The sequence below is a fragment of the Miniopterus schreibersii genome, assembly GCF_964146895.1.
Source record: "Miniopterus schreibersii genome assembly, chromosome: 20".
NCBI lineage: Eukaryota > Metazoa > Chordata > Mammalia > Chiroptera > Miniopteridae > Miniopterus > Miniopterus schreibersii.
This window is the reverse complement of record NC_138122.1, coordinates 1,314,388-1,341,648: the sequence shown is the minus strand read 5'-3', so window position 1 is coordinate 1,341,648 and position 27,261 is coordinate 1,314,388. Positions and strand designations below refer to the sequence as shown.

The 27,261-nt window shown below is 48.3% G+C and overlaps 1 protein-coding gene across 1 annotated transcript in view; it reads right to left on the bottom strand.

The window, feature by feature from the left end:
* SORL1 (sortilin related receptor 1) overlaps window positions 1-27,261 on the bottom strand; it is a 164,247-nt gene that overhangs the window by 21,765 nt on the left and 115,221 nt on the right. The window contains exons 26-38 of the mRNA XM_081123526.1: window positions 21,991-22,116; window positions 18,806-18,913; window positions 17,836-17,967; window positions 16,741-16,872; window positions 15,957-16,091; window positions 15,048-15,203; window positions 8,419-8,568; window positions 5,439-5,570; window positions 4,400-4,526; window positions 4,067-4,236; window positions 3,006-3,118; window positions 2,687-2,791; window positions 1,922-1,994 (exon numbers count right to left, since the gene is read on the bottom strand). Coding sequence (XP_080979652.1) covers window positions 1,922-1,994; window positions 2,687-2,791; window positions 3,006-3,118; window positions 4,067-4,236; window positions 4,400-4,526; window positions 5,439-5,570; window positions 8,419-8,568; window positions 15,048-15,203; window positions 15,957-16,091; window positions 16,741-16,872; window positions 17,836-17,967; window positions 18,806-18,913; window positions 21,991-22,116 — 1,659 coding nt within the window. The remainder of the gene's footprint in view (window positions 1-1,921; window positions 1,995-2,686; window positions 2,792-3,005; window positions 3,119-4,066; window positions 4,237-4,399; window positions 4,527-5,438; window positions 5,571-8,418; window positions 8,569-15,047; window positions 15,204-15,956; window positions 16,092-16,740; window positions 16,873-17,835; window positions 17,968-18,805; window positions 18,914-21,990; window positions 22,117-27,261) is intronic.

Sequence of the window (27,261 nt, the reverse complement as noted above, 5' to 3'; positions counted from 1 at the left end):
GCAAATCCAAAGGGCCCGATGGCGTAAGTGTTATCAGGATATAGTGTTTAAGTGGAAACCTGTATGTAGAATCTCAGCACACACGCCTCTTGTACAGGCAAAGGGAGAGATTCATAGGAGTGGGTAAGGTTTGCTGGCAGAGATATGTCAAAACCTGGAGTTTCTCCAGATAATCACCCATGTAATGAAACCGGGCTGGAGGAAAATGCAGTAACTACAAGGAGAGACAATATGAGGAGTTTCAGCACCTCATTCTGAGCAGAACAGTGTGGGTGCTGCTAGGATGCCACCTGAATGACAACCACATAACAGTCACGTGCTGGGATGGGCACTGCCCTCTCCGAACACATTTCCTCAGCTACAGAAGGAGCATAAAAATATTTGTGGGACAGACAAGAATGAAAAGAGATAGATTTCTGTAAAACCACAAATGTGGTGCTTAGGCCACAAAAAGTGCTGGCTGACGGGTGGCTCCTCTCTGTTATCAACCCACTACCTTCACTAATTAAGTCGGTGCTTCTGCTTGATGCCACTGCTATTTTCTCCTTTGTCCTCTTAACACTATGATATTTCACAACAAATACTTATACTCTGCACACAGCTGCCTCCTGCACGTGCCCAAACCAGAGCCCAGGCCAGGAGCCAAGATTCATCAAAACTGTGTAAAAGAATTTTAAGAGAAGCAGCCACCCACCGAGATTTTCAAAGGCAGGTGTGACTGTGGGTAGGGAGTTCAAGGTGCATGATTTTTGTTGACCTTCCAAAGGGCCTTGTTTTCAGTACACAGTCAGTAACATTTTGACCCTGCTTTTGTACATGGAAATGATACCACAATAAAACCCGAGGGTAGTGTGAATTCGGCACCCTTTCTGATCACGAGCACCCTGCTCCAAAATCTGGCAGCTTCACCAGATTTGGCTGCCTCCTGCCCTGACCTCAACCCACACATTTTAAAGGCAACTAGACAGTAACTCTTCACAGCCGGGGGCGTCTCTCACAGGTTCATGCTAATGTAAAATATTCAAGCACGTTCCATGCAATACTTCTAACATTAACACCCACAAGACCATAAACAAAAGCCCCAGGCACCAAGGCTACGATCAAGAAACTACTCAGGCAGGTGAGCAGCAGTCTGTCTCCCCACGTGTGTCAGAGCCTTCACATAACTGCTTCCATTCACTCACTCAACTGGCTCAGGGGCTCCTACTCGGGCCAGTGACAGAACAGAGGACAGCAGGCCAGGCCTCTGCCCCGTGAGGCAAGCATGCCAGATGCCGAGCCAGCCACCCAGCAAGCTGGCATGCAGTGGTCAAGGCACACATCTCAGCCAGTAGCAGGGTTCACAGCGGTTCAGGGCACAGGCATGGGGGGCAGGGGCCCAGGCTCCTATCTGCTGTTACCGACTATGTGATGAGTGACAAGACCTCTGCAGTTCCTTATCTGTTCTGACAGTTGTTCTGAGGGTTCAGTTAGATGAGCTGAGGCGTGCCCAGCCCTGAACGCCCGGCCCTCACTAATACCAGCTCCGGTGTAGAAACCACCTGCACATCGAGTGCTGGGGCCACTGGGAGACGTGCCGAGCACCCACACGGACAGGCACAAAACCATCTTCATCTTCAGTGGAGAGGGTGCCTTCTATTTGGGACACTGTGGGCTAACACACTCTAGGGCCAGGCCTGGAAGCTCTGAAAATCACTTTGTGTGTTGCACTGTAGGAAATCCTCAGTTCTAGGAGCAGACATGCATTCAGCAGTCACCCAAAGGGGTGCCTCGAGCGTGGGAAGACACCTAGAAAAGCCACATGTTGGGGGAGAGGCTGTGAGAAGTTTTCTAATCTCTGCTTCTCCATTTTCCAGTCATACTGAAAGCTACTTCTACAGGCTGCTCTCTTCTCTAGATCTGCCAGTGCTGGATCACTTACCTTTCCCTTTTACGGTGGTAATGGACTTAGAATCACTCCAGTTTCCTACTCCACGACTAGTCACTGCAGCCACCTGTTCAAATCAGAGTGTGACTTAGTAGAAAATAAAGGCAACATACCATACAGCAAGAATTCCAGGGAGCTAAAGCAGTCAGATTTTGACAGTGAGGTGTAAAAAATATATACTGAGGGGTCCAGGATATTCAGAGGCCCCAGCAACAGAAATAACAGCGGAAAGAGGCAAGGGAACAGGATGAGCAATGAGGTTATGAGAGGTCTACTGACTGGCGGATGCCAAGGTTTTTCTAAAGAGCAGGGGTGTGTGTGTGTCCACATATGCACACATACATGTACACACATACATGTGAGAGAGTCGACGTATGCACTTGAAGGTCTCAAACATGTTTTGCACAAAATCTATCTCCTCAGTTTATAAATGCATCACCCTGCAGCTACGAGAAGGAGAAAAGAGGTCCCTGCAAACATATAGGAGCTGGAAAGTTAGCAGAATATCTGGGCAAAAGGCAGGCAAACCAGCGTTACCAAAAATTCTTGGTTATCCGAGGGAAGTTTGATTGCAAGTTCTCTGTGACACTGGCTTAAGATATGGAGAGTAATAATGACCCCCTCCAGGGCCAGGGGTTGGGTACTGAGCATACTGCTAATAAGCATCTCAGAAGGTAAGCAGGGCGTTCTCAGGAAACAGCACCCATCTCCCCATGTTCCAAGATCAAGCCAATGGCTGGAATGGGTGCTAAGACTCACTCTGACGGTATACTGAGCGCCGACCAGCAAGTTCTTAATTTCTGTAAAGTTACCAGCAGCCCTCTGGGAGGCCCACACCCTGGAGCCACTCCTGCTGTATTCCACCTAAAGTGAGAAGAAAAAAATGGAGTAAGAGGAAATCAAATGTCTGGGGTTTCCCAACACTTTACATGGAGACCAGAGGAGAGAGCGGAAGGAGGAATGAAAAATGCTCTAAGAGATGGGTCATTTACAAGGTCACATCAAATCTAATCCTAGTCACACAGAGCAGAAATGTGCTCCGCACCCCAACCACCTGCCCACCCCTGAAGACACTCACAATGTACTCTCGAATGAGGCCTTGGGTGTGGACGGGAGGAGTCCAGTGGCCTACGATCACTCCCTCCTCTTCCCTGTGCAGTGAGAGCTGCAGATTCTGGGGGGCGTCTGGCACTAGGAAAGAGTCAGCTGGGGTTAAAACTCTTCGGTCACTAGAGTCATGTCCCGAGCTTCACACGAGGAGGAGAAAGGCTCTGGAGTGAGCACTGTGACCCCTCCTCAGAGTGCAAGGCATGCGTCAGGCCTCGGTTCAGGGGAGCTCATAGAGGTCTGCGGCCCACGAGGGCTGCAGGAAGGAATGACCTGAGTGTGTCGAGTCCCCACCAGCCCTGGGCCTGCATCAGCCATGTGACATACTCTCCCCTGCCTCCCAGGGCCTCCCCATTACCAACCCCTCAGGGTGATTATCAACCCCACCAATAAAACTTCCAAACCCCTCTTTTTGGTTTGGATTGAACCAGTCCAGCCTTAGCCTGGGAACCTCAACACACTCCACCCAAGAACCCTAATAAAGGCCCTGCCACTCTGCCTGCACCCTGCCTTGACCTCCCCAAGTGACCCCCCGAGGCAGGCATGTGCCTCTTCTAGGATCTGAGAGTAAAACACCCTCCATTTCAACTTCCCCTGTAGATTTTTGTAAGCTATTCAATGCTCCAGGGCCCTACTTAACAAATGTTAACTTAATGAAGTCCCAACACATAGGTTCTCATAGCAGTTGCAAGTGTAGAGCTCACAAAACTGTGGGAACAGGGACTCTCTTAGACACATGAGTTTTGGTAAATAACTTAAAACCTAGCCAAAATATTTCTGACATGCCTCATATTTTAATGATGATGAGCTCTTAAGTACCAAGTACTGGAAATACCTAGAGACAACAGTGGGCAGAATCTGAAATTACCTTCTTAAGCAACAACTTAGGCAGGATCATAAAACTGAGGACAATACTTCTGCACATCTGAGGCACACGGGATCATGCACCCACACTCCTGAGCATCCTCGGGAAACTCTGAGGACCCCCCTTGAGGTCTCATCTGTGCCACAGAAGTAAACTACAACACTTACATCCCTCTGGGGTCCTCAGGGTCACGAAGTCATTGGTATTGTGCACCTTGCTCAGACACTGGACCTGGACTTTCACCTGATATGTGGTATCTGGCTTCAGGACCTTTAGTATCATGTTTGTTTTATTGCTGTGGGTCTCCAGAGTCTTCCATATGCTTTCTCCAGCAACCCTGGCCAACAGAATAAAAGTACGGTGGTCACATGAGAGCATGGGTGAGGTGTAGGACTCCGCTCGCACAGAGCCACTCCCAGCGGCACAGCATTTATGGAGAAACCCAGTGCACCCGGTGGCGCTGAGGAAACCGTTTTCTCCCACAGCAAGTGGGCACCCACCTGTAGTAGATGTTGTACACACAGGAAGCAGAGGGCATTTTCTTGGGCCGCAGCCAGGTCAAAGTTACGTCCCCAGAGAAGTCAGCTGTCCACTGCAGGTTCTGCACTTTGTATACAGTTAACTCATCTAGAGAGACCAAGGGAAACAGGGAAGAGCTACTGCACAGGTTCTTGGATTTCAGAGTCAGGAGGCTCCTTGACGTTTGTAGACCTCCATGATCCAGACAGCCAGGCCACATCATCATTTTAAAAGACACCCAAGAAAACAGAGTGGAAACCTTCCTATAGAGCCTTTCCCAGGGTCTCCTAAATGTTCAGTAATATTTTCCTTGCATTTCACCTCCTTGTCTATACTCATTTAAAGCTGCTTCTCAACAGAGGATGCTGTGAGTACAAGGCCAATGTCACAGCAGGATCTGCCGCTGCTACAGACTAAATGTTGGTATCCCTCAGATTCATACGCTGCAGCTTACCCCCCCCCCCAACGTGGTGGTGTCAGGGGTGTGGCCTGTGGGAGGTGATCTGGTCATGAAGCTGGAGCCTCATGAATGAGTATCTTCATGAGAAATCCTAGACAGCTCCGTTGTCACATCCACCTTGAGGACCTGGTGAGAACCAGGAGACAAGCCCTCACCAGACAGTGAATCACCTGGTGACCTGACCTGGATTTCTAGCCTCCAGAACTGTGAGAAATAGATTTCTGTTGTTTATAAGCCTGTCTGTGACGCTCTGCTGCAGCACCCTGAAAGGACGACAGCAACTACTAAATTCATTCCAGACAGGACTGTGTTCATCCATCACAAAGCCTGGGGCTCTGTGGAAGCAACAGTGCACCCCTACAAGGTGGAAGTCACGGAGCACAGACCTCAGACCAGCCTTTTCCTAACGGGGATGGGACGAGCTGGAAGCCGCGCAGAGGCAGATGAGCTGCACCTCACTGGTTCTCCAAAATGGGGCAGCAGTCTATTTCATTTTCAGACCGAGGGAAAGCTCAAGGGGCTCCCTCCAGCGGTCCCCACAGCAGCGGGGCCATGCTCACCGCTGCAGGCCCTCTCGTCACTCTCGTCAGAGCAGTCCAGGAAGCCGTCGCAGCGCTCCTCGAGCAGCACGCAGGCCTCGCCGTCCTCACACTGGAACTCCCCGCTTGTGCAGGCCAAGGTGCTGTGTGTGGCTGAAACACAGGGGAGGGGTCATGCTGCACTAAATGTTTATCATGTTTAGAAACAGTAGTTTGCACTCTGAACAAATCAGCTTCTGCTTCAAAACATGCCTCTTGAGGATGAGAGGCCACTCTATGCGGGCACGTGATGTCTCCTTATCTGACACGAACAGCCAGCTTCTGCCTTCATGACACATGAGCTCTGGAGTCCGACTGGGGTTTAAATCCTGGCTCTGCCTGAGTTGGAGCAAACTGCTTAACAGCAGCCAAGTTCAGTTCCCGTTTATAAATTGGGTGACAATTCCATCACTATTGTGTCTACAAGGATCCAGTGGATCAAGCACCTGGAATAGCACCTGGCTGGCAGCAGGCATCAACACGTTGGAGCTAAGACTACCCTGCTACTAGTCAGTATTTCTGTATCAGTTTCCAGTACAGAATGACACTCTGATTTCTGGTTTGAGTAATACTAATAATAACAAGATGAACCACAATATTGAGAGGTATGCCCACATTATCTAGTATTTTAATTGTATAGGTTTCAAAGTAATTTACCAGAAAATGAAATAACGCAAATAAAGAGCCATTGATCAATTAAGAGTTACGCAACTCCAGGACTATAAACCCTAATTAGATGTCTTCTCCAGTTCTAAAAGTAGAGTTAAACTGCATAAAGCTCTAAAACTCAACCAATGACCATATAATTGCAGATGACTGTTAAAAACAGGAAACAAGAGGAAGGCTATAGAAAAGGTGTAAGTCTATTGCCCAGGTGAGTCTGGACCAGACCCAGGTGCAGGTATTCAGACCTTCATTATACAGACTCACACAGGCCGGCCCAGCTCTGGACAAAACCAGCCACATCAGAACCAACCCACCAGGGCGGAGGGTCTAAAATTACTCGTGCTCCTCCAAGTCAAAGATGTCCAAGTTCTAATCTGTGAAACATGTTCAAGGTCACCTCACTCAGCAGCTGTGATTAAGTTAAGGACCCTGACATAGGAAGCTGAACCTGGATTATCCAGGTGGGCTCATCGAACCCCTCGGGACCTTCGAGACCCGTCTGGACTGCGTCAGAGAGGAAGGTGAGAAGTCAGAAGCAGCACCAGAGGGACGGACTTGATGGCTTGGAAAATGGAGGAAGGTGCCTCCGGCAGCTGGAATGAATGAACAACCCAGGAATATTTTCCTAGAGATGAAAAGATACAGCAGTGGGGGGTGAAGATGAAATGCTACAGCAATTGCCCTCAACTGGTGAGTTTTCATGTGAAAGAAGAATTAAGACTTCTTTGCATGTCTCTAGAATAGAGTATAGATTCAGTTAAATATATTTTAAAAGAGCTCTCTAATACATTAATTCTCAGTGAGAGAAGGAAACCATCAAAACCATTAGTGAGGCTTTTCACAAACTAATCCCCCATCTCCTGGAAAATTACTGTATTATATGGGTGTTATATGCTGAGGTGAAATTGGTTTTCCTTGGGGAGGTGGGGCGGTTACAGATAAAACTGCATTAGAGTATTTAGAAAAGGTCTGAGAACCAGTAGTATAATAGCCTCAGAAGCCCACGATGGAATTTATCCACCCTTCTATCCATCCCTCTACCAGCCATCCACCCACCCACTTACCCAGCTACCCATCCATCCATCTAGCCACCCATCACACATCCATCCCTCCATCCACCCATCCGTATACCACTTACCCATCCAGTCACCCAGACATTTACCCATCTACCCATCCATCCATCCAATGAACATTCATGGAGGTCTCCCCATGAATCAGGTACTGTTTAAGATGCTAAGAAAATGGTGATGTGTAAAACAGACAAAGGACCTACCCTCAAAAAACTTCTACTGAGAGAGACAGCAAACAGGTAAACAAATATGTTATTCTGGATAGTAATAAGAACAACAAAGAAACATAAAGAGAGTAACAGTAAGAGCATGGTTGGGGGAAGTGTCACTTTTACAGGATAGTCAGGGAAGAACTCTCTGCTCAGAAGGGGATTATTTTGGAAAAGTCCAAGATCTCCATCACAGAATTACTCCATATGGTAAGAATGTCAAAATATAACCAAACAGCTTAGCAGTGAAGCTGAAAGATTTCTGAGGTTCGTGAAACAGGCTTCAATATTTTAAGAGCGGGAAAACATAGGTTTCAGAAATTGGAAATAAGGTTGTCACTAATCTCTGAAAGTTCTTAAACTGATTATTAGACACATAATTAATGGGCACTTAGAAGATAAAGTCGTGGTTTTCTGGGACCAGCTTCCCTAAGAAGAATCTTGCCACACTAATCTCAAGTCCTTTTGACAGGTTATCAGATTAATGAATTAAAGACACCTGAACACATCTTGATTTCAAGACCCTTAACTAAGCAACATCCTTAAGATTAAGGCAGATTTAAAACAGGCTAAAGAGACTTACTCAAAGAACACCAATCAATGCCTTCCGCTCACCCGGGGGGAGGGCCCACAGCCGTTCCTCTGGCTGTGCGATTATTACTCCCTCACGCAGCTGGTCCTGTTTATGTGGTAAGCGCGGGGTGAACCTGACCTGTCATCCCAATGTCCCAACAGTACGCCGTGTTCATTCGTAAAGGAAATGTAAAATTTTACACTAACTCTCACTTAATTTCTCTGTGACTCTGGAGTATTCACCCTATGAGACCCTCCAACACGGCATGATAAAATGATGGCTTGTAAACGAAATAAATACCCCTGTCCGTTATTGATGGTGTGATCCTCTCTGAAGCTTAATTTTCCTATTCCTAAAATCCAGATAATAACAAACTTACAAGGCTATTAAGACAAACGCAGCACAAGTTTTCCTGGGGAGTGAGTTCCCCTCTGACTACTCACGACAGTGGGCCTCATCCCGCCCATCCTGGCAGTCCCGACGGCCATCACAGCGCTTCCAGTTGGGGATACACTTCTTCGGCTGGTGGCACTCGAACTCAAATCGGTCACATTGTCCAAGCTGGGTGGCAGGGGAGGCACTAGTAACATTTGCTAGAAAAAAGAGATTTTTTTAAAATTCACTTTTTAGTACTGAGGGGGCTGGCCAGCACAATAACCAACTCAATGTATTCGGAGATCACAGCATTTTAGGAATTACCACGAGGACCTGAGACAAATGTGAGCTCTGGATAAAGACAATGACTAGACACAGGCAGCTAATTTTGCTCGCTCATAGGACCCTAAAAAAGAGCAACACAGTATTGGAAGCTGGAAAGTAGACGGACAGTGGTGGGTGACTAGAGACCACAGAAGGCTGTAACCTCTCCTAAGCTGTCAAGGGAGAACGCTAACAACCAGCAAGATCAGCATCACAGAATCTGCAAAAAGCTTGAAAATGGCATCTCAACTGGGGAGAAGAGGGACAAAGTTAAGATGCATAAAAAGCAGCCGGACCCCCTGCATTCCCTCCCCACTCGCCCTATAACAGGCTAGAGGATGGTTACTGGGACAGCGTAAGAACAGGATTGTTCAGACGGAGATAACTAAAGCAACCATGTGCGGGACACCCTATGCCTTCTGCTCAAGAACCTGCAGTGAGACCTCAGTCTCCAGGCAGGAGACTAAAACATCTTCTCTAGAAAGCTGGCCCGTCTCAGAGCAAGCCCTGAGGTAACCCAGAACAGGCGCTCCTCACACAGCCCAACCGTGACACTCGAGGCTGACAGGCCTCCCTGCGTGCAGAATCCCTCAGCAGCGCTTCAGTCCCCGTGTTAAATACAAGCAAACAACCGAGGGTTCCCTGGGGAGAACCTGGCGTGAAGAACAGAAACCCACATAGACAGCCTCCACCCAAAAAAGGGAAATTTGAAGGAAACAGAAATTTTGCAAGAAGAAACTTCAAAAAAAAATCCTTAATATTCTCAGAAAGAAAGTATATTTATCTATGAAAAAAGGAAAAGATGGGAGTCAACAAGATGGCAGCGTAGGTAACGGCGTATCCGCCGCCTCCCACAACCACATCAAAATTACCAATAAAACACAGAACCCCATTGCTAAGAACCTCCTGAAATCTGGCTGAACAGAAGCCACACAACAAGGAAACTAAAGAAGCACTGAGACCGGGAGGAGGGGGGGGAGACGCGGGTGGATGGGGCTGGATCCCAGAGACGCGGCCGCAGGTCCACCCCCAGTACCCCCGGTTAACCCAAGAGGGAATCTCGGCGGTGGGGGTTTCCCGGAGGAGGGAGGGGTCCCAGCCCCACAGCAGGCCACAGCCCAGGGCTCCAGGCCGGGAAGAGATGTCCCCACAACTCCGGGCTGTGAACCCAGCAGGGACGGTCCCTGAGGGTCGCGGAGGCTGCGGGAGCCCCGGCAGCTCCTCTAAAGGGCCCGGCAGGGCTCACTCGGATGCTCCTTCTGAGCCCAGCGCCGGGCAGCAGCCGGAAAGGACCTGGGACACTCGGGGAGGAACTAACCTGCCTGAGATCCGGGCGAGAGGCGGAGGGCGGCTTCCTCCCGGGCAGAAGGGCTGGCGGAGGCCATGGCTCCTTTGGGGAGTCCTCCCGCACACAGCCGGCAGGCAGGCGCCATAGTTGAACCACCAGCACCTGACTCACACCTTTGGCCCCGCCCCGTGATTCCCGGAGGCCCCGCCCCTCCCCACCTGCAGCTCATCCAGGCCATTTCCAGGGGCTTTTCTGTGCAAGTTGCCTTTCGGGCCTCATGCTTAGGACTTTCCTAAAATGTCTCAAAAGAGCAGCAGTGGGCCCCATACAGCTTGATAAGCGGCCCCAGGCTTGGCACTAGCGGCGGCTGCATTGGCTCATAGCTTGGCCTCTCCTGGACACCTCCAAGCCCAGTACAAGTAGCAGCCAACTACGGTTTGCTGTGTAGCTCATGCTGGGTGGCCCTGGGCAAGGCCCTGGCACAGGCTGACTTTGCACCTCCCTGGAGGCCTCAGGGACAGTGCACCTGGTGGTCAGACTCAACCAGGCTGGATTACAACCCTACCACATCCACGAGTGACACACTCAAGGGGAGCACTTGGTGAACACCAAAGCTCCACTGAAGTAAATCCTGCTCCATAGGGGTGTCTCCAGCACAGCAGCTCTTTGGCTGTAGCTGCAGCTGGTCCTCACAGCTGATTGGCCTGGGGGTCAGCTCCTCCCAGGGACGCCAACAGCAACCAAGGCTCAACTACAACAGGACAGTGCACACAGCCCACACAGGGGAGCACCTAGAAGGCCCAGCTCAGGTGACTGGGGAGGCTGAGCCACTGGACCCTACAGGACACCTACTACACAATGCCACTCTACCAATTCCAGGAGACATAGCAGCTCTACCTAATACATAGAAACAAACACCAGGAAGCAGCCAAAACGTGGAGGCAAAGAAACATGTCACAAAGGAAAGAACAGAAGAAATCTCTAGAAGAGGAACTAAATGAAATAGATCCAAGCAAGCTAACAGATAGAGAGTTCAGAATTTTGTTTATAAGGATGCGCAAGGATATTAGTAAAAGTATGACAAAAATAACTGAGAAAATCAATGACATAATAAAGTACCAATCTGAAATGAAGGCTACACGAACTGAAATGAAGAATAATTTACAGGGAATCAACAGCAGAGTAGAGGACGCTGAGAATCAAATTAGCAATTTGGAACATGAGGAAACAAAAAACACCCAACCAGAAGAGCAAAAAGAAAAAGAACCCACAAATACAAAGATAGTATAAGGAGCCTCTGTGACAACTTCAAGAGGCCCAACATTCATATTATTGGGGTGTCAGAAGGGGAAGAAAGGGGGAAATAAGTTAAAAACCTATTTGAAAAAACTATGACAGAAAATTTCCCCAACCTGGGGAAAGAAATGGACTTACAAGTCCAGGAAGGACAGAGGGTCCCAAACAAGAGGAACCCAAAGAGCCCCGCAGCAAGACACATCATAATTAAAATGCCAAAGGTTAAAGACAAAGACAGAATCTTAAAAGCAGCAAGAGAAAAGCAGTTAGTTACCTACAAGGGAGCACCCATACGACTGTCAGCTGATTTCTCAACAGAAACTTTGCAGGCCAGAAGGGAGTGGCAAGAAATATTCAAAGTGATGGAAAACATGGAACTACAACCAAGATTGCTCGACCCAGCAAAGCTATTGTTTAGAATTGAAGGTCAGATAAAGAGCTTCACAGATAAGAAAAAGCTAAAGGAGTTCATCACCCCCAGACCAGCACTACAGGAAAAGTTGAAGGGTCTTCTTTAAGAAGAAGCTAATGAACAAAAGAATCTGATGAACTAAATAGATCCAGAGACATTGACACAGGCAACAGATGATCATATTTCAGAGGAAAGAGGAAAGGGGGGTGGAGGGTGGAAAGAGATTAATCAAAGAAGTTATATGCATAACGCATGGACACAGACAATAACGGGGTGAAGGCCTGGGGAGGGAGGGGGAGGGGGTCAACTGGAGGGGAAAAATGGGACACCTGTAATATTTTAACAATAAAGATAAATTAAAATTAATTAAATTTTTTTTTAAAAAGGAGAGTGAGTGGAGCAATGCCTTCAAAATTCTGAAGGAAAATTATTAACGACCTAGGAGTCCAAACCCAGCCCAACTGTCAATCAGGACTGAAAACAGGAGAAAAGCAATTGCAGACGAGCAAGGCATCAAATACACCTTCCACATACCCTTTCTCAGGAACTTTCTGGAAAATATTCTCTATTAAAACACGAGATTAAAAAAGAGAAAAATCTGAAATATAGAATAATGGAACTCCAACACAAAAGAGGTAAAATGAGTCCTTAGGATGATGAATTACAGCAGAGACCCCTGTGCCCAGGTATAGAGGGAACCAGGATGGATAACAGCAGCAGAACTCAACAAACGTACTGAAGGCTTTTACCACTGTGTCCTTGGTCACGGTATCATCACATTCACCTGACAAAGTTACTAGAGGGTGTGCTCCACCAAAACAAGGGAGCAAACTGAGAAAAAGACACAAGATTCAGGAAACAGGGAATCTAAATCAGAAAAAGGCAGAGCATTCCGGGGAGGGCAGTGAAGGGCCAGGGCCAGGGCCATGCTGCTGAGAGGAGAGGCCTATCCGGAGGGAGGGAGGGTGCCAAGGACAGCGCTAGAGCAGAGGGACCATCTGATATGGGGACTTTGTGGAAAACTATTCTCAGAGACTACTGACAGGTGGAAAGCATTAGCAAATGGTACAAAATAACCTGAGCTAACAAACAAGTAACAAAGCAATTAAATTTTTAGATAGTATGCCTTTGACAGTTTTAACTGAATTTTCAAAGGAGCCTCTCCAACCCCCGGAACTCTGCTAAAACAGGTACATGGAGAAGAGTGGTAAAAAAATGAGGCTAAAAAGCTAAGTCAAGGTAAGTCATGGCACTACTCATGCTTGGGCAACAAGGGAGCCTTTAGAAGGTTCTTGCTGGGGAGAATACAGTCTCGCATCAATGTGTGGCTTCCTGGAAGATAAAGTGACAAGGGAAACCAGGTAGGACTTTCACACCAAAGAAGTAACATCCGACAGCTAGAGACACTACCAATCTGAACTTGCACCAACAATGTACGTTAAAAAAAAGAAGTCTCTACAAAGGCTGAATGGAATATCTAAACAGAAGTCTGCTCATTCACTGGATTGGTCACAATTTGAGAGAGTCTGTTAATGCCCTGATCAGAGTTTCAACAACCAAAAACAATTCTAAGCGAAGGACAACCAAGTTACTAAACAGAGAGGTGGGCCTTGTGGGGAAAAAGCAGAGACAAAAGTGTTTTATTTTGTTTGTTTGTTTTTACCATCAGTTTTAATTTGAGAAGCATTTATGGGATACCCAACTATTTGCCTATTTTGTGGTAGGCACAGTGGTAGATTCAAAGCAATATGTAGCATGATCCAAAAACACAAGGTATACACATCACTTGGAAAGAAGACTTACAGACATGAAGTGATCAGGAAGCAGTATACAGCAGATCACATTAAGAATCAAAAGGTACGTTCCATGAGGTTGGAAAGGGATGAGCATCATCTGAAGTACTGAATGATAGCTTGTGGAGGAGGGGCTTGCGAGGCGGAATAATTCCTGACTTGCTGGAAGCAGGATCTCAAACTTCAATAAGCCTACAAATCACAGGGGAAGCTCCCGGCTCCATCTGGAAACTGTGAGTCTTGCTTTTATAAACACCTCACAGATTCCGTTACAGATCTGGGCCATACTCTGGGAAGTACTGATGACATATCTAGGTCTCGATCAGCTATAAAATCCATGCTCTTTCTGCTGTGTTGGATGGTGGGCTTCACCAGAGGGAAGTGTTGGGAGCCGGTGACCTGTCTGGACATGGTCCACGTCGCCTGAGGGCCTGGAGCCAAGGACTCAACCCTCCCCACAAGTTCCCGTTAGGAGCCGAGATAAAGATAATACCAAGGTCTGGACTCATGCAGGAGGAGTGTTTACTCTGAAAGAGCGTTCCTGCGGCCTCGAAGGAACTACTCTGTATCACCCCCACCTCATTACTAACTGTTTGTTACTCACTCTATAATAAAGGGTTGAGGCCATTTGGGGTGCACCTCATCGGGGGGCAGCCCTCCCGATCCCGTAACTGTGTTTCTTTCTCATTCCCACCCCTGGAACTCAGGTTTGCTCGTCTTTCAGGCTGGTTCCTGACAGGGAAGCAGGGGGACAAGGTCAAAAAGGACAGAGGACTCTGAAGAAACAAACCCTGCTGAGGGCGTGCAGGCAGGGGAGCAGCAGGCCTGTCCAGAGCAGCCGAGGCCCAGCTGGGTGGAGGTAAGAGCTAATGGCGGCGAGGGTCAGCTGCTACAGGACTCGGGCCAGGACCTAGCTCCACAGAGAGGACAAAAGGAAACCACTGAGGACTTCCAACAGGGTGGCGGCGGCAGGGAAATAACCCGAAGGAGGAGATCGGACGGCTGACCTGGACGTTTCTAACAAAAGCATGGCAACCAATTCTCTTAATATAACGAAGTCTGAAACAGAATCCTGTTCAGGGGAGGACCCGGCATCCTCACCTCCGGATTCAGCTAAGGGCATGCACCAGATGGGGTCTCAGGGCTCACCCGGCCTCGGCAACACGGTGACTGCGGACACATTCAGCTGCCTCTCTGTGTTCCGGCCCCTAGATGGCGGTGCCGGCCAGTCTTTCAGTAGGAGGGCCGGCGAAAAGCCCGCAGGAAAACTGGGCTCTGGCCCCCGAGAGCTTAACAGACATGCCAACGCTGCCCCGCACTTCCCACGGTAAGTTCCGGGGAGCAGCAGCAGTGGGAAGCAGGGTGGCTGCCCTCTTCCTGCAGGTAGATCGGGGGCATTTACAGAAGATGAGACACCCCAGCTGAGTTCCCATGAGTCTCCCTGCTCTGGAGGTTAGGAAGCAGCCTGGCCTCCAAGCTCTCAGCCCCAGAAAGCAGGCACCAGCCGGACATGCTGTGCCAGGGTGGACCCTAGAAGGTCCTCTCCACAAAGCAGGCGCTGGGAAGAGGGCTGGCCGCACTCACCGGGCGAGGGGCAGGCTTCCTCGTCCGAGCCATCTGCACAGTCTCGGTACCCGTCACACACCCAGACGTCCATCACGCAGGCCCCGCCACTGCAGCGGTAGTAATTAGGTGGACACGTCGAGGGCCCAGGAGCAGGGGAGGGGAGAATATGTGAATCTGATGAAAACACCCAGCAACAAAGCCCAGAGTTACAAGATGCTCGACCTCAGACCAAAGAGGTACCAAAACTAGTGTGGATGTCCCAGCTTTGGCAAAGTTCTGAAGCACAGCTCATCTAAAGATCATTTATCCTGGATGTCAGCAAAGACCGTACCTTTTTTCTTTTTGGAGCACAGTCACCTTAATTATTATATTTTATTTGAGCTAATAATATTCCGATGAGTTTGCTTTGAAAAGGAAGGTGACTCAGAATGCACAAGTTAGGGGCAGGGTGAAGATTCCTTCTGAGGCTAAACACTGTTCTGGTTAATTCAACCAACCACAGCCACCCCGAGGCCTGGTTCAGAGGTGAGAAAACCAGAAACGAAAGGGACAGCATGACTTCCACATTAGTGCCTCTCAACTATACCATGGCACCGTGGCACCATGGCACTGTGGCTCCTACAGAGCCTGTTAAAATGCAGGCCCTGACTGGGAGGGAGGCGTGGGGCAAGGTCACAGCCTCTGCATTTTTGACAAGTCCAGGAAAGGCTGGTGCTGCCGGCCTGCAGACCACCTGGAGCAACCAGGCTCCGGGGTCCTTACTGCGCCTGTAAAATATAGAACGTATAACTCCATAAACAGAAGAAGCCAACCACACTAGTTTTCCAAATAAGAGGGGGACAGAACTCAGAAAGCTACCCCCCAACGTCATTAAGTGAGCCAGGCACTGAAGAGGCCTGGCTGTGGGACAGGGCCCAGGACTCCTACCTCCACAGTCCTTCTCATCAGACCAGTCCCCACAGTCATTCTCTCGGTCACACTTCCACCTGCTGGGGATGCAATGGCCATTCTCGCACTGGAACTGGAAGTAGCGGGAGCAATCTGGGGCCTCTGTGGGGTTTTCTGGAGAGATCAAGCACACCTTCAGTCATTTGCCTCACACCAGTATGAACATGAAGCTGCAACATACACAGACTCCTCAACACCCAAGTCCCAGGGTGGCTGCAGTCCCCACCAGAGATGGACAAGGTAGCCTCTTGGACCCAGTGGGTGACCAAAGATATATCCACATGCTCAACAAAAGCCCACCCGGACCAGGCTTATGTTTCTCTGACCTGCACTTTATGTATCTTGTGAATAACACCTGAATTTTTAATTTTGACATTTTACCAAAGGAATGGCCTAACTACTGATGACAATACAGTGGTAACTACGATGCTATTGCACAGTGGTATCTATAACTTTTTTTTGGGAGGGGAGCACACTATAAGTTTTTACCATCAATTCCTTACCTACCACATTCCTTACACAGAATGTGCACTTCCTGAACAAGGAAAGAAAATGAAATGGAAGAAGCCCCTTAACACCTACTAGGGGTCAGGCTGCCAGTTCAAACCTCAGTTTCATATACGGAGATTCAAGAATGGGCAGGAAATACTGCTGAGGGATGAGCAGGCAAAGGCGGTGGAAGTGTGCTAGTGAGTGTCCCTCAACCACAGGGCACTGTACCCAAGAGTGGGGATGAGAGGGTGCAGATCTAAGACCTCCTTACCGCAGCTGGCTTCATCAGAGTAGTCGCCGCAGTCATCCATCCCATCGCACTTCCAAATCAAACTGACACACACGCCGTTCTGACACTGGAAACTGAACTCGTCACACACCTTGTGAAACTCGGGGTCTCGGGCTAGACAGGAAATAAGCGTCTGTGAGGCCCAGGCTACTCCACAAGAGAGTCCCAAGTGGTGGTGCTGCTTGGACACAGGAGAGAGAAAAGTCCCTCACCAGAGACTGTCTCCAGGGAGACATTAAAGAGGAAAAGCCCCCCACCACAGACTGTCTCCCTGGAGAATTCCTTGAAAGCAAAAGTCAATGGATTGAAGGCCTCACCCCTAATATCTCAGATCACTTCTCAGCCTTTTGGCTAAGATCTAGTATCAGAATTTGACTCCATTTGGAGATAAGGTCTTTAAAAGGGTTATTAAGGTAAAATGAGGTCATTTGGGTGAAACGCTAACCCAATGTGACTAATGTCCTCATAAGAGGGTATCGGGACACAGACAGGACCAGGGAAGACCCTGTAAAGACACAGAGAAAGGAGGGTCGCCTACAAGCTAAGGAGCCAGGCCTCGGAAGAGAGCAAACTTGCCAACACTTTGAGCCTGGATTCCAGCCTCCCAAGGTGAGAGACCCCGTTTCTGAGTTTACGCCATCCAGACTGTGGTTCTATGTGCCTGGGCACCCAAGCAGACTAATACCAGCAGGTACTCACACAGGGCAGTCCTAGGAACGGGGCCACAGCAGTGAACTGACACGGGCCCAGCTCCCATAGTGCATGCCATCCAGGTGAGACCAGCAGGAAAACTAACACAGCGTGCAAAGTGGGGACAAGTGCCAGGAAGACCGTGGGGCAGGGAGGGGGCTCACAGAGTCTGTCACAGAAGGTGACCTGTGAGCCAAGGTCTTGGTCACCTGTCTCCCTTTCACATAGAACAGCAACTAACAAGCATTACTTCCAAAGCAGAAATGTAAGTCTTCCTCGGAAAATGCAAGACTGGACACTCAACAAGACCTGCCAACTAGAGGATGCCTCCCCAGGGGCCCCTCGCGGTTTCGTCAGTGGCTGCATGTCACCCCGCCACCCACTCACAGCATCCTGCGAACGCCGCGTCCTCGTCGGAGCCGTCACGGCACTGGATGGTCCCGTCACACACCATGGACTGGAACAAGCACTGCTGGCGGTTCTTGCACACAAAGTCCATGAAGCGAGTGCAGAGGGGCTCTGAAAGGGTCGGGAGGAGAAAGGCCCTGAGCACCCTGGGCTAGTGCTCCCCCGGGAAGCAGCAGTGAAAGCACCATTACCAACCACCTCTGCACCAAGCCCTGACCTAAACACCTGGAATGAAAGTACATCATTAAACTCTCAAGACAGTGCTGTGAGAGATTTTATTGTCTGTTTTCAAAATGAGAAGAGGGCATGGACACAGTAAGTGTTCTGCCAGAGCACACAGCCGACAAGGGTGAGGAAACGTGAACTCCAAAGCTGCGTGACACCTAAGCCCAGGGTCTTAATCATTACTGAGACAATACAGGGGCTGGCACCCTGCTACAAAGGCCCAGGGTATGGACTGAACTCCCCACCAATTCATATGTTGAAGCCCCAGCTCCCAATGTGAGTGTATTTCAAAATAGGGCCTTTAAAGAGGCAAGAAAGGTTAAATGAAATAAATACAGCCAAAAGGCAGATTAATGTTACATGGGCCAGGGCAGAGCTTGAATCCAAAAATACCACTGTTCTTATGAGAAGAGACACCAGAGACGCAAGCACAGAGCAGGGCTGTGTGAGGACACAGTCATCGGCTTCAGCGCCCGCAGTGTCAGCTTGCCTGGGTGCCGGCCTGCCACCCGCCTGCAGCCTTCATAACCACAGGAGACAATTCATTAAAATAAATGCACATCCTGTTGGCTCTGTTTCTATGCAGACTGTTTCTCTCAGAGGCAGGGTCAACTCTGTTAAAAGCTAATTACAAGCAGATCCAAAGGAAATGGAAGGATTCAGTCCAAGGTCTACTCTCTCCACACACAACGGCCGCACACTCCCTGGGCCAGAGCGGACTCACCACACCGCTGCTCATCGGAGCCGTCGGAGCAATCCTGCAGACCGTCACAGTGCTTGCTGGATGGGATGCAGGTGCCATTCGGGCAGCGGAACCCATTGCACTTCTTGTCTGGAATGTAATTCAGTGACAGGGAAGAACGGCCAGGAGGAAACAAGCAGGCACCTACCTACATTGTTGGGAGGCACGGATCTGTACTGCCCCTATGGGGGCAATTTGTCAGTAGCTATCCGTTACAAGTGTATATATGCTGTGACCTCGCAGAGCCACTGGGAGAAATGTACCCTGGCCGAGCAAGTGAGAAAGAATGTAAACACAAGGCCAATTGCAGGACACTGGACGGGAGTGACCACCTCCCGGGCCATCACTCGGGCTGCATGTGAGTCACTGCCCTGGAGCACTGACTGCGGAGCACCGACTGTCAGAGCGAATAAAGGAACGCTGTAAAAACATGTCCTAGATACAGTTATGTGAAAAACAAGGTGCAGAACAGCAGGCGTCAGCCCCACGTGTAGAAAGTCACGCAAGAGTACACTGTAGACCTGAAATTGCCCACATGCTGAAAATACTGTGAAAGGACATATAGTCGCGGTTTCCTACGCAGACAGGGTGGACATGGGCAGATGGGCACGAAAATGTTCACTGAGTAACTTTTAATGTTTTTCCCATTCTGAACCATGTGAATGTGTTACCCACGCAAAAATTCAAGTTTGGTGTTTTTTTCAAGTAAAAGCAAAGCTTCAGTGAATGGGGAAAAAGCATAAATCCTTTTTATAAACTGGTTTTAAAAGCTCCCTGAAAGTCACCCTCTTAATTCTTTACGAATTCCAAGCAAAGCCCTTTTGGAGAAAGTCTGTCCCAGAAATGTTAAGAAATAGGTTCCCCATGAGCACAGAAGTTTAGCACAGGCCACCCATCTTCCTGGACAGAGCCTGCACCAAACCGCAGGCCGGTGCACTGGCTCCAGAGGCCCGGGTATGAGGCAAAAGAACGCCAAGTCCTGTAAAAAGTCATCACTCCTAAGAAGTTATTTGAAGACATCAAACAGAAGCAGTAAATGAGCACCACAGTTGGAGAAATATGTCACTAAATATAAAGTTTTTTTTAAAGTATAAAATTAAAATTATATGAGGCCACTGTCACTCATTAAGCTTGTGAAAGCAATTCAAGAGATGAAAGGTAAGACCAGGGAGACTTGGGGAAGCATGGAGCATGTCACCGACAGAGAGGCTGTTCAGTATAATCACTTGGAAATAAAATCCAGAAACACAAAAACCACTGAACTCCATCAGGACCTCAACCCTGAAATTCCTATGAGAACATGCCCCAGGGAGGAGTCGGCCCTCACGTCTGGGGTCCACAGCTGCAGACTCTACCCACCTGGGGAGAAAACCCCGGGGGACCGAACCAAGGACGCAGAGCCCATAGGAATGAGGGCACCCACGGCACTGGAGCACCTGCGGATGTGGTACCTGCTGGGTTTCCTGGGACCAACCCTGCAACACCAAGGACGACCGTATCTCACAGGAAAATAAGCCCTGGTTTCCAAGGACATAAGCAGTTTTCCTACGCCTGACAGTGTGAAACTGGAAACTCTGGAGCGTCTGCCACAAAAGGGCTGCAGAGACGCAGAAAGAAGGAGCCTTTAGCACTGCGGCAGGAGAGGAGGAAGATGCAGCCACGTGCAGGTGACAGCCGCAGCTCCTCAGAAACGGGCCGTGCGGCATAAACGGTGAAAACCCTGTGTGCTGCTCTCTGCCTCTGGTCACTGGCGCAGAGCTACTAAAACCCCTTATTTTCCTGGGTGGAGGGGAGAGTCTGGTTCTAAGGAGATGACACCTGGCAGGCTCCTGACAACTTCAGGAAGGGCTGGTCACCAGGAAAACCAGGCTGTGATGGAGCTGTCCACCCCACCCTCCTGGACGGAGGGAAGGACGCCATGCCCACGTGGTGCAGACTCCACAAAACCCCAGAAGTACAGGGTCCAGAGACCTTCCAGGCTGCTGAGCACGTGGAGGTGCTGGGAGGGTGGTGCCTGGTGAGGGGACCCACATGCCTTCCCCACACCTTGCCCCAAGCATCTCTCCATCCAGTGTTCACCTCCATCCTTCATCATAGCCTTTCATAATAAACCAGAAGACTAAGTGTTTCTCTGAGTTCTGGGAGCCATTGTAGCCAATTATCAAACCCAGGGCGGGAGCTGTGGGAACCCAGGTTCAGAGCTTCAGTCAGGAGTACAGGTGAAGTTGGGGCTTGGGATTGGCACCCAAAGTGAGGCAGGAGACTCTTGCAGGACTGAGCCCTTAACCTGCGATGCTCTCTCGAGGTAACAGGATCATAGCTAGATGAGGACCCCAGCTGGTGCTGGAGAATTGCTCAGTGTGGAAAACACACATTGGTGCCCTGAAGTCCCAGAAGCCAGGACTCTACGAGCACAAAGCAGGGAAGACACACAGCAGTGTTTTCTAGAGACAGAGCAAAAGCGTAAGACAGGGAACCTTAAAAATATTTGGTGTAAAAAATCATTTTATATATTGTGTTTTTGTGGCAGCTATTTTGTGGTAATTTCTACACTAAAGGTAACTGGCTATCTCAGACTTATTTTTTAAATTAATTATACTAGAAAAGTTCTACTCTCGGCTGGTAAGCCATTTTCCCTAAGGACCATAACAGAGATTCCTTATCACAAAGTACACATTTACTCAGGGCTGCCGGCTAATTTCTGAGAGAACACTGGTTATATGACTGCATTTAGTGCTCTGGGTGGAAAAGGTGGTTTTCATTTATTTTCTCTTTTTTTAAAAATATATCTTTACTGATTTCAGAGAGAGGAAGGAAGAGGGAGAGAGAGAGAAACATCAATGATGAGAGAGTCATTGATCGGAAGCAGCCCGCAACCCCGGCATGTGCCCTGACCAGGAATCGAACCCCGATCTCTTGGATCCTAGGTCGATGCTCAACCACTGAGTCACACCCGACTGGGCTCATTTATTTTCTTGATAGCTGTTATGGAAAAACAGTGAGGCAAACTGCTTGCCTGAGAAATAAGACTCATAACACACCCCTAGGTGCCCTGTGGCAATGCCACATAGGGCTGGTGGGTGCAGCAGGAGAGGATCCACTCCCTGGCTTCTTCCTGAACAGCAGGCAGTCAAGAAGCTATAGTGAGGCCCAAGCATCCTACTTACCGCAGCTGACCGGGTCCTCGTCAGAGCCATCCTGGCAATCCATGTCACCATCACAGGCCCACCGCTGGGGGATGCAGTGCCCATTGCGACACTGGAAGTTGGAAGCCTCGCAGGTGTGATAGACGGCTGCCAGCAAAAGAGAGGAAAGAAATGGTCTGTGTCCCCTCATCTCTGCTCCCCGTCAACCATCAAGGAGCTGCCTAAAGGGAAGGACTGTGCTCAGTCACAAGTCAGAAGGAAGCATCTGCGACCTTCCTTGGCCAGAACGTGGGCACCTGGAGGGCTCTTATGGTGGAGGGCAGCCTCCTGACTGGGCAGGGACTTGAGTTGGTGGGTTCATAACTGTTACACAAGCAAAGGTGTACATGTTAAAAAGCTATTCACATCCCACAACAAAGGTAAGAATTGTTCCCCTTTTGCAGCTGAAAAACAGGCACAGAGAGATTAAGAAACTTGCCCACATTCACAAAGATGAGTATGTAATGGCACCAGGGCTGCCAAGTCCAAAGCCTGTGCCTCCACTCTTCCTGCTACTCTGTCTTCTCATATAAGTCCCCTCACTCCTCTTGGTTCAGATAGGAGACACGGCACATGCGCAGGAGACCGGGCTCTGGACCCGGTCCAACTATCGCTGGGGGGCCTCAGTTTCATCAACTATATTGATTGATATTTAAGGACCCTTGTAAGTTCTGAAAGGCCATGATTTTATAATTCTAAATAAACCACCCAATTTCAAATGTGGAAATCTCAGGTCCCAAGAGCATAAAAGATTTTCCAAAATCACAAAGAAAGCAAGCCCCAGAACCTGGACTTGTCTAACTTCCTGGACCATGAAGAGCAACATCAACCAAGCAACCACAATGCCTGGCATCCACTACAATCATTAAAAGAAACAAGAGGCAAGTGAAACAGAAGGAAGGCACCTTGTAAATGGACAGTCTCATTGCATACATGGGCTGAGGCCACCTGGGAATCATTTAGAAACATCTGTAAGCCTTGGTCAAAGACTAGGTCAGATGCACACTATCTGCCTCAAACCCGCTGGCACTCGTGACTGCCTTGCCCCATCCATCAGACTCCCCTTCTTCCTCGGAAATAAAAGCTGTTTCTATTTGTTACAGAGTGGAAGCCAGGACTGCCTTGTCTACCCTGGTCGATGGGCTTGCCATCAGTTTAACTATGCGGATAGGACATCTTCACAAGAGGAGGCAAAAAACCAAGCAGTGGAGCACAAACTGTAGTTATTTATTCAGTCAAGATGGTTTGCAATAAGCTACTCAAGGGTTGGCAAAACTGGCGTCCAATGGCCTCTAGAATCTCTCCTGAATTTGAGGCTATTTTTTGCAATAGTCTGAAACACAAAGAACCTGGTTTTTCAAGCCCCTATAAGACAAGTGGTGGTCTATTATCTGTGGACTTAAATCGGCTCTGTCTGATAGTGTCCACACCAGCTTACATAAGTCGCCATATTTTACAACCTGGGGGACTCAGAATCCACTGAAGGCCTTTTAAAAATACACTTACCTGTGATAAGAGGAGTAAGTGCATCATGCATGTGACATGAGCTTTTGCCCCAGTAACAGCCATGGCCTGAAAACATTTTGATTTCTTGGCTTTACAAGTCTGACGGCCCTTTAGCAAGTTCTGCACCAAAGCCTTGCCCTTTCTCATAAAAGATACTGTTGCTGAAACTCATTTCTATTTGTTATTATTCAGCCTACTCATTTCACTTCTAATTGAAAACTGTTTCAGAGGGCTCATGGAGTTTCCAAGTAATAGCTCTGAGAGGCAAGTCTGCGATCTCCAGACTCCTCAGAAGCTGGGCTCAGAAGACTGAGCAGTCTGCGCAGTTTCCCTGGCGCGCCCGGCCGTGGCCACAGTGCCTCTCACCACCCTCCTTTCTCATTTCCTGTCTCCTGAGTAACTGACTAGCTCTCTCAGGCTGAGTATAGGGTAAATAGTATGTGCTCAGTTAATAATTTCTTTAATTGTAAGGATGAAAAAAAATTGACTTTAATACAGACTAAAGAATTTGGGGAAGATAAAGAACAATCCTTTGCATGGCAAGATTCACTGTGACTGTGCGAATGGAACAGCTAAAGGAATTAAGAGATCAGGGTTTCTCAGAGAGGACCTTGTCCTACAGCCCACTCTCAGTGTGGACATACCCTTTGACTCAGCAAGGCCCTAACATTTGATCAAAAGATTAGCCACGTAACAAGCAGGCTGGACAGAAAGATGGGTTAGTCACTGTGGACTGAGAAGCACAGCATTGTTTCCACAGGGCCCTGCCCTGCCAGGAAGTGAGCGAGGGGAAATGCTAATATCAGCACACCTGGATGATTAATGGCATAAAAAGTAACATAATGTATTAAGGGCACTTAATTTAAAAGAAATTCTAGATATGAAAAACATAGTCATTGAAGTAAAAATAGCTCAGGTGATGTGTGAAAAAGCAGATTAAATTTAACCGAAAAGAGAACTGTTGAACTGGAAGAGAAATTTGAGGAAGTAACTAAAATTCTAGCCCAGAGTCCTAAAGAGACAGCAAACATAGTAACAGGAGGCAAGAAAACAGGAAAAGATAGTCCAAGTGGCTGCTGATAACAGCTGGAGACAAGACCAGAAGAAAAGCAGCTGAAAGACAGTGGCTGTGATTTCCCAAGACTGATGAAAACTACAAATCCTCAGATTTTAGAAAGAAAACAAACAATAAAAATAATTCCACACCCAGGTAGGTGAAAGTGCATAACAGCAGCCCACCTCCATCACACACACAAATAAAACACTAAAGACAACTAGAGAGAATGTCTGATTGCTGTTCAACGATAATCTGACGAGAGAATCCAAATCAACCAAAACGAGGCCAGAAGAGAATAGAAGTATTCCATAAAAATAGTTATGAAAAATTACTACAAACCTAGAAATCCAGATATATCTGTATTTGGGATCAAAAGTAAAATAAAGGCCTATTTACATAAAGCAACCTTGGAACAGTTCACCGCTGCAGAAGCACTGAAGGGTGTCCATGGGGAGGAAGCACAAGATACAGAAGCAAAGGTCACTGGAGAGTAGGAAGGTGCCTGTAAATAAGTTGTTACTAAAAAATAATAACAATGATTAATTTTAGGACTTTTAAATTGTAAAACTAAAACACTAAGTATTTAGTGTTTTTAAATACTGAGTGTGTTTACTGAGTATGTCAGTGCTGGAGGTGTGCGAAGTCAGAACCAAAGCATCTCAAACCCTCGCAGGCCCAGGACAGAGGAAAAATACTAAGAACACACATAAGATGTCTAAGACTGACAGCTAAAGGCACAGAAATCAAATGTTTAAGCTCTAAACCAATGCAGAGGGGGTGGGAAAAGGGAATAAAAAGCCTCAATTCCATGGAAAGCAAAAAGGGAGGAGAGGAAGAGCAAAGAATGCACAGCACAGGCCACACGAGCCTGCCGAGGTCAGCAGGAGGTCGCTGGCCCCGACTTATCTTCTTTGGCTTTGCACATGACTTAATGTTTTGGGCCAGGAAATGAAGTGACAGGCCACACATCTTAATGAGCTCACATCTGACCCCTGACTATGCTGAGGTGGCGAAGGAGAATCGCCACTGAAGTGTGGAAGCACAGCCCCTGGAACAAGACTGCAGCAAGGTGCAAGCAGGCTCCCCTTCCCCAGGGTACCAGCCGCCCACAGAAGTGAGGTTCTGATTCATTCCGAGAGACCGGCATCTGCTGCTGAAACACGAGCTTGGCTCATGTGGTTGTGCTACCAAGAGGCTAATACCCAAGTGCACCTGTCTCACTTATTTACCAGCTATCCACCCAAGCCCAGAGCCTCCAGGCAGCATTCATATGCCCCCTGGGATGACAGAGGTCCTTCGCGAGCCCGGCTCCTCCTCCTCTTCAGGCCTGGGAAAGGATATGGGAACATCTCCAAGGGAAGGGAATCTGGTGCACCACACGTCATCCTTTGTGGAGTATGTGGCACTGGAGGTAATCTACTGTCTCTTCAAGGCCGACAAGGCTGTGTCTAAACTAAAGGGAGTGGAGTCAACCGGGTGCTGGACCCTGGAGAACACAAACAAGGAGAAGACAGGTGCTGGTAAAAACTGGCCTTAGTGTGTAGCTTAACCACTCCCACGCATGCCCAGGCCAGGCAGAGGATGCCACAAACTGTGGATTGCTCTGTAGCTCTAAACAGGTAGCCAGGGTCAGTCACAGGCAGCACCTGACATTGACCTGCACTGAAGTCCCACCCAAGTAGCCCCAGAATCAAAACACCCACTGGCGGGATGCAGACCACATCAGAGCACGACCCAATTAGCTCCACAAGTGGCATACTCAAAGGGAAACCTCTGAAGGCACCAGAACCTGCTGGGGCAAATTCCACTTCATGGGGTAAGCCCCTGCACATCAGCTAGTACACTGTGGTTAAGGTTGATCCTCATAGCCAGCCAGAGGGTTAACACCACCCAAAGACAAGCCAAGAGCAATCAAGACTCAACTACAGCAGGAGGGCTCACATAACCCACACAAGGCACATTCCTGGAGCATGTAGCTCATGTGATCAGCAAGACTATACCACTGAGCCCCACAGGACACTTACTACTAAGACTGGAAGACAGCAGATCTACCTCATACACAGAAACACACACAGAGAGGAAGCCAAAATGAAGAGACAAGGAAATATGACCCAAGTGAAAGCACACAAGAATAAACTCAAAGTGGATTAAAGATTTAAATGTAAGACTAGTAATCATAAAACTCCTAGAAGAAAACCTAGGCAGTAAAATCTCAGACATTTCTCTGAGCAGAATTTTTTTCTGATATATATTGTCTTGGGAAAGGGAACTGAAAAAAGAAAAAAGAGTAAGAAACGGGACTACATCAAACTAAAATGTTTTTGCACAGCAAAGAAAACCATCAACAAAATGGAAAGACAACCTAGTGAATGGGGCACAATATTTACAAATCATACATCTGATAAGGGCTTAGTATCTCAAGTTTATAAAGAACTCATACAATTCAACACCAAAAAACAAACTATCCAATTAAAAAATGGGCAGAGGGCCTGAACAGAAACTTCTCCAAAGAGGACATACAGGTGGATAATAGACATATAAAAGATATTCAATGTCATTAATTGTCAGAGAAATTCAAATTAAAACCGCAATGGGATATCACCTCACACCTGTCAGAATGGCTATTATAAAAAAATCCACAAACAAGTGCTGGTGAGGGCGTGGAGAAAAAGGAACCTGGTGCACTGCTG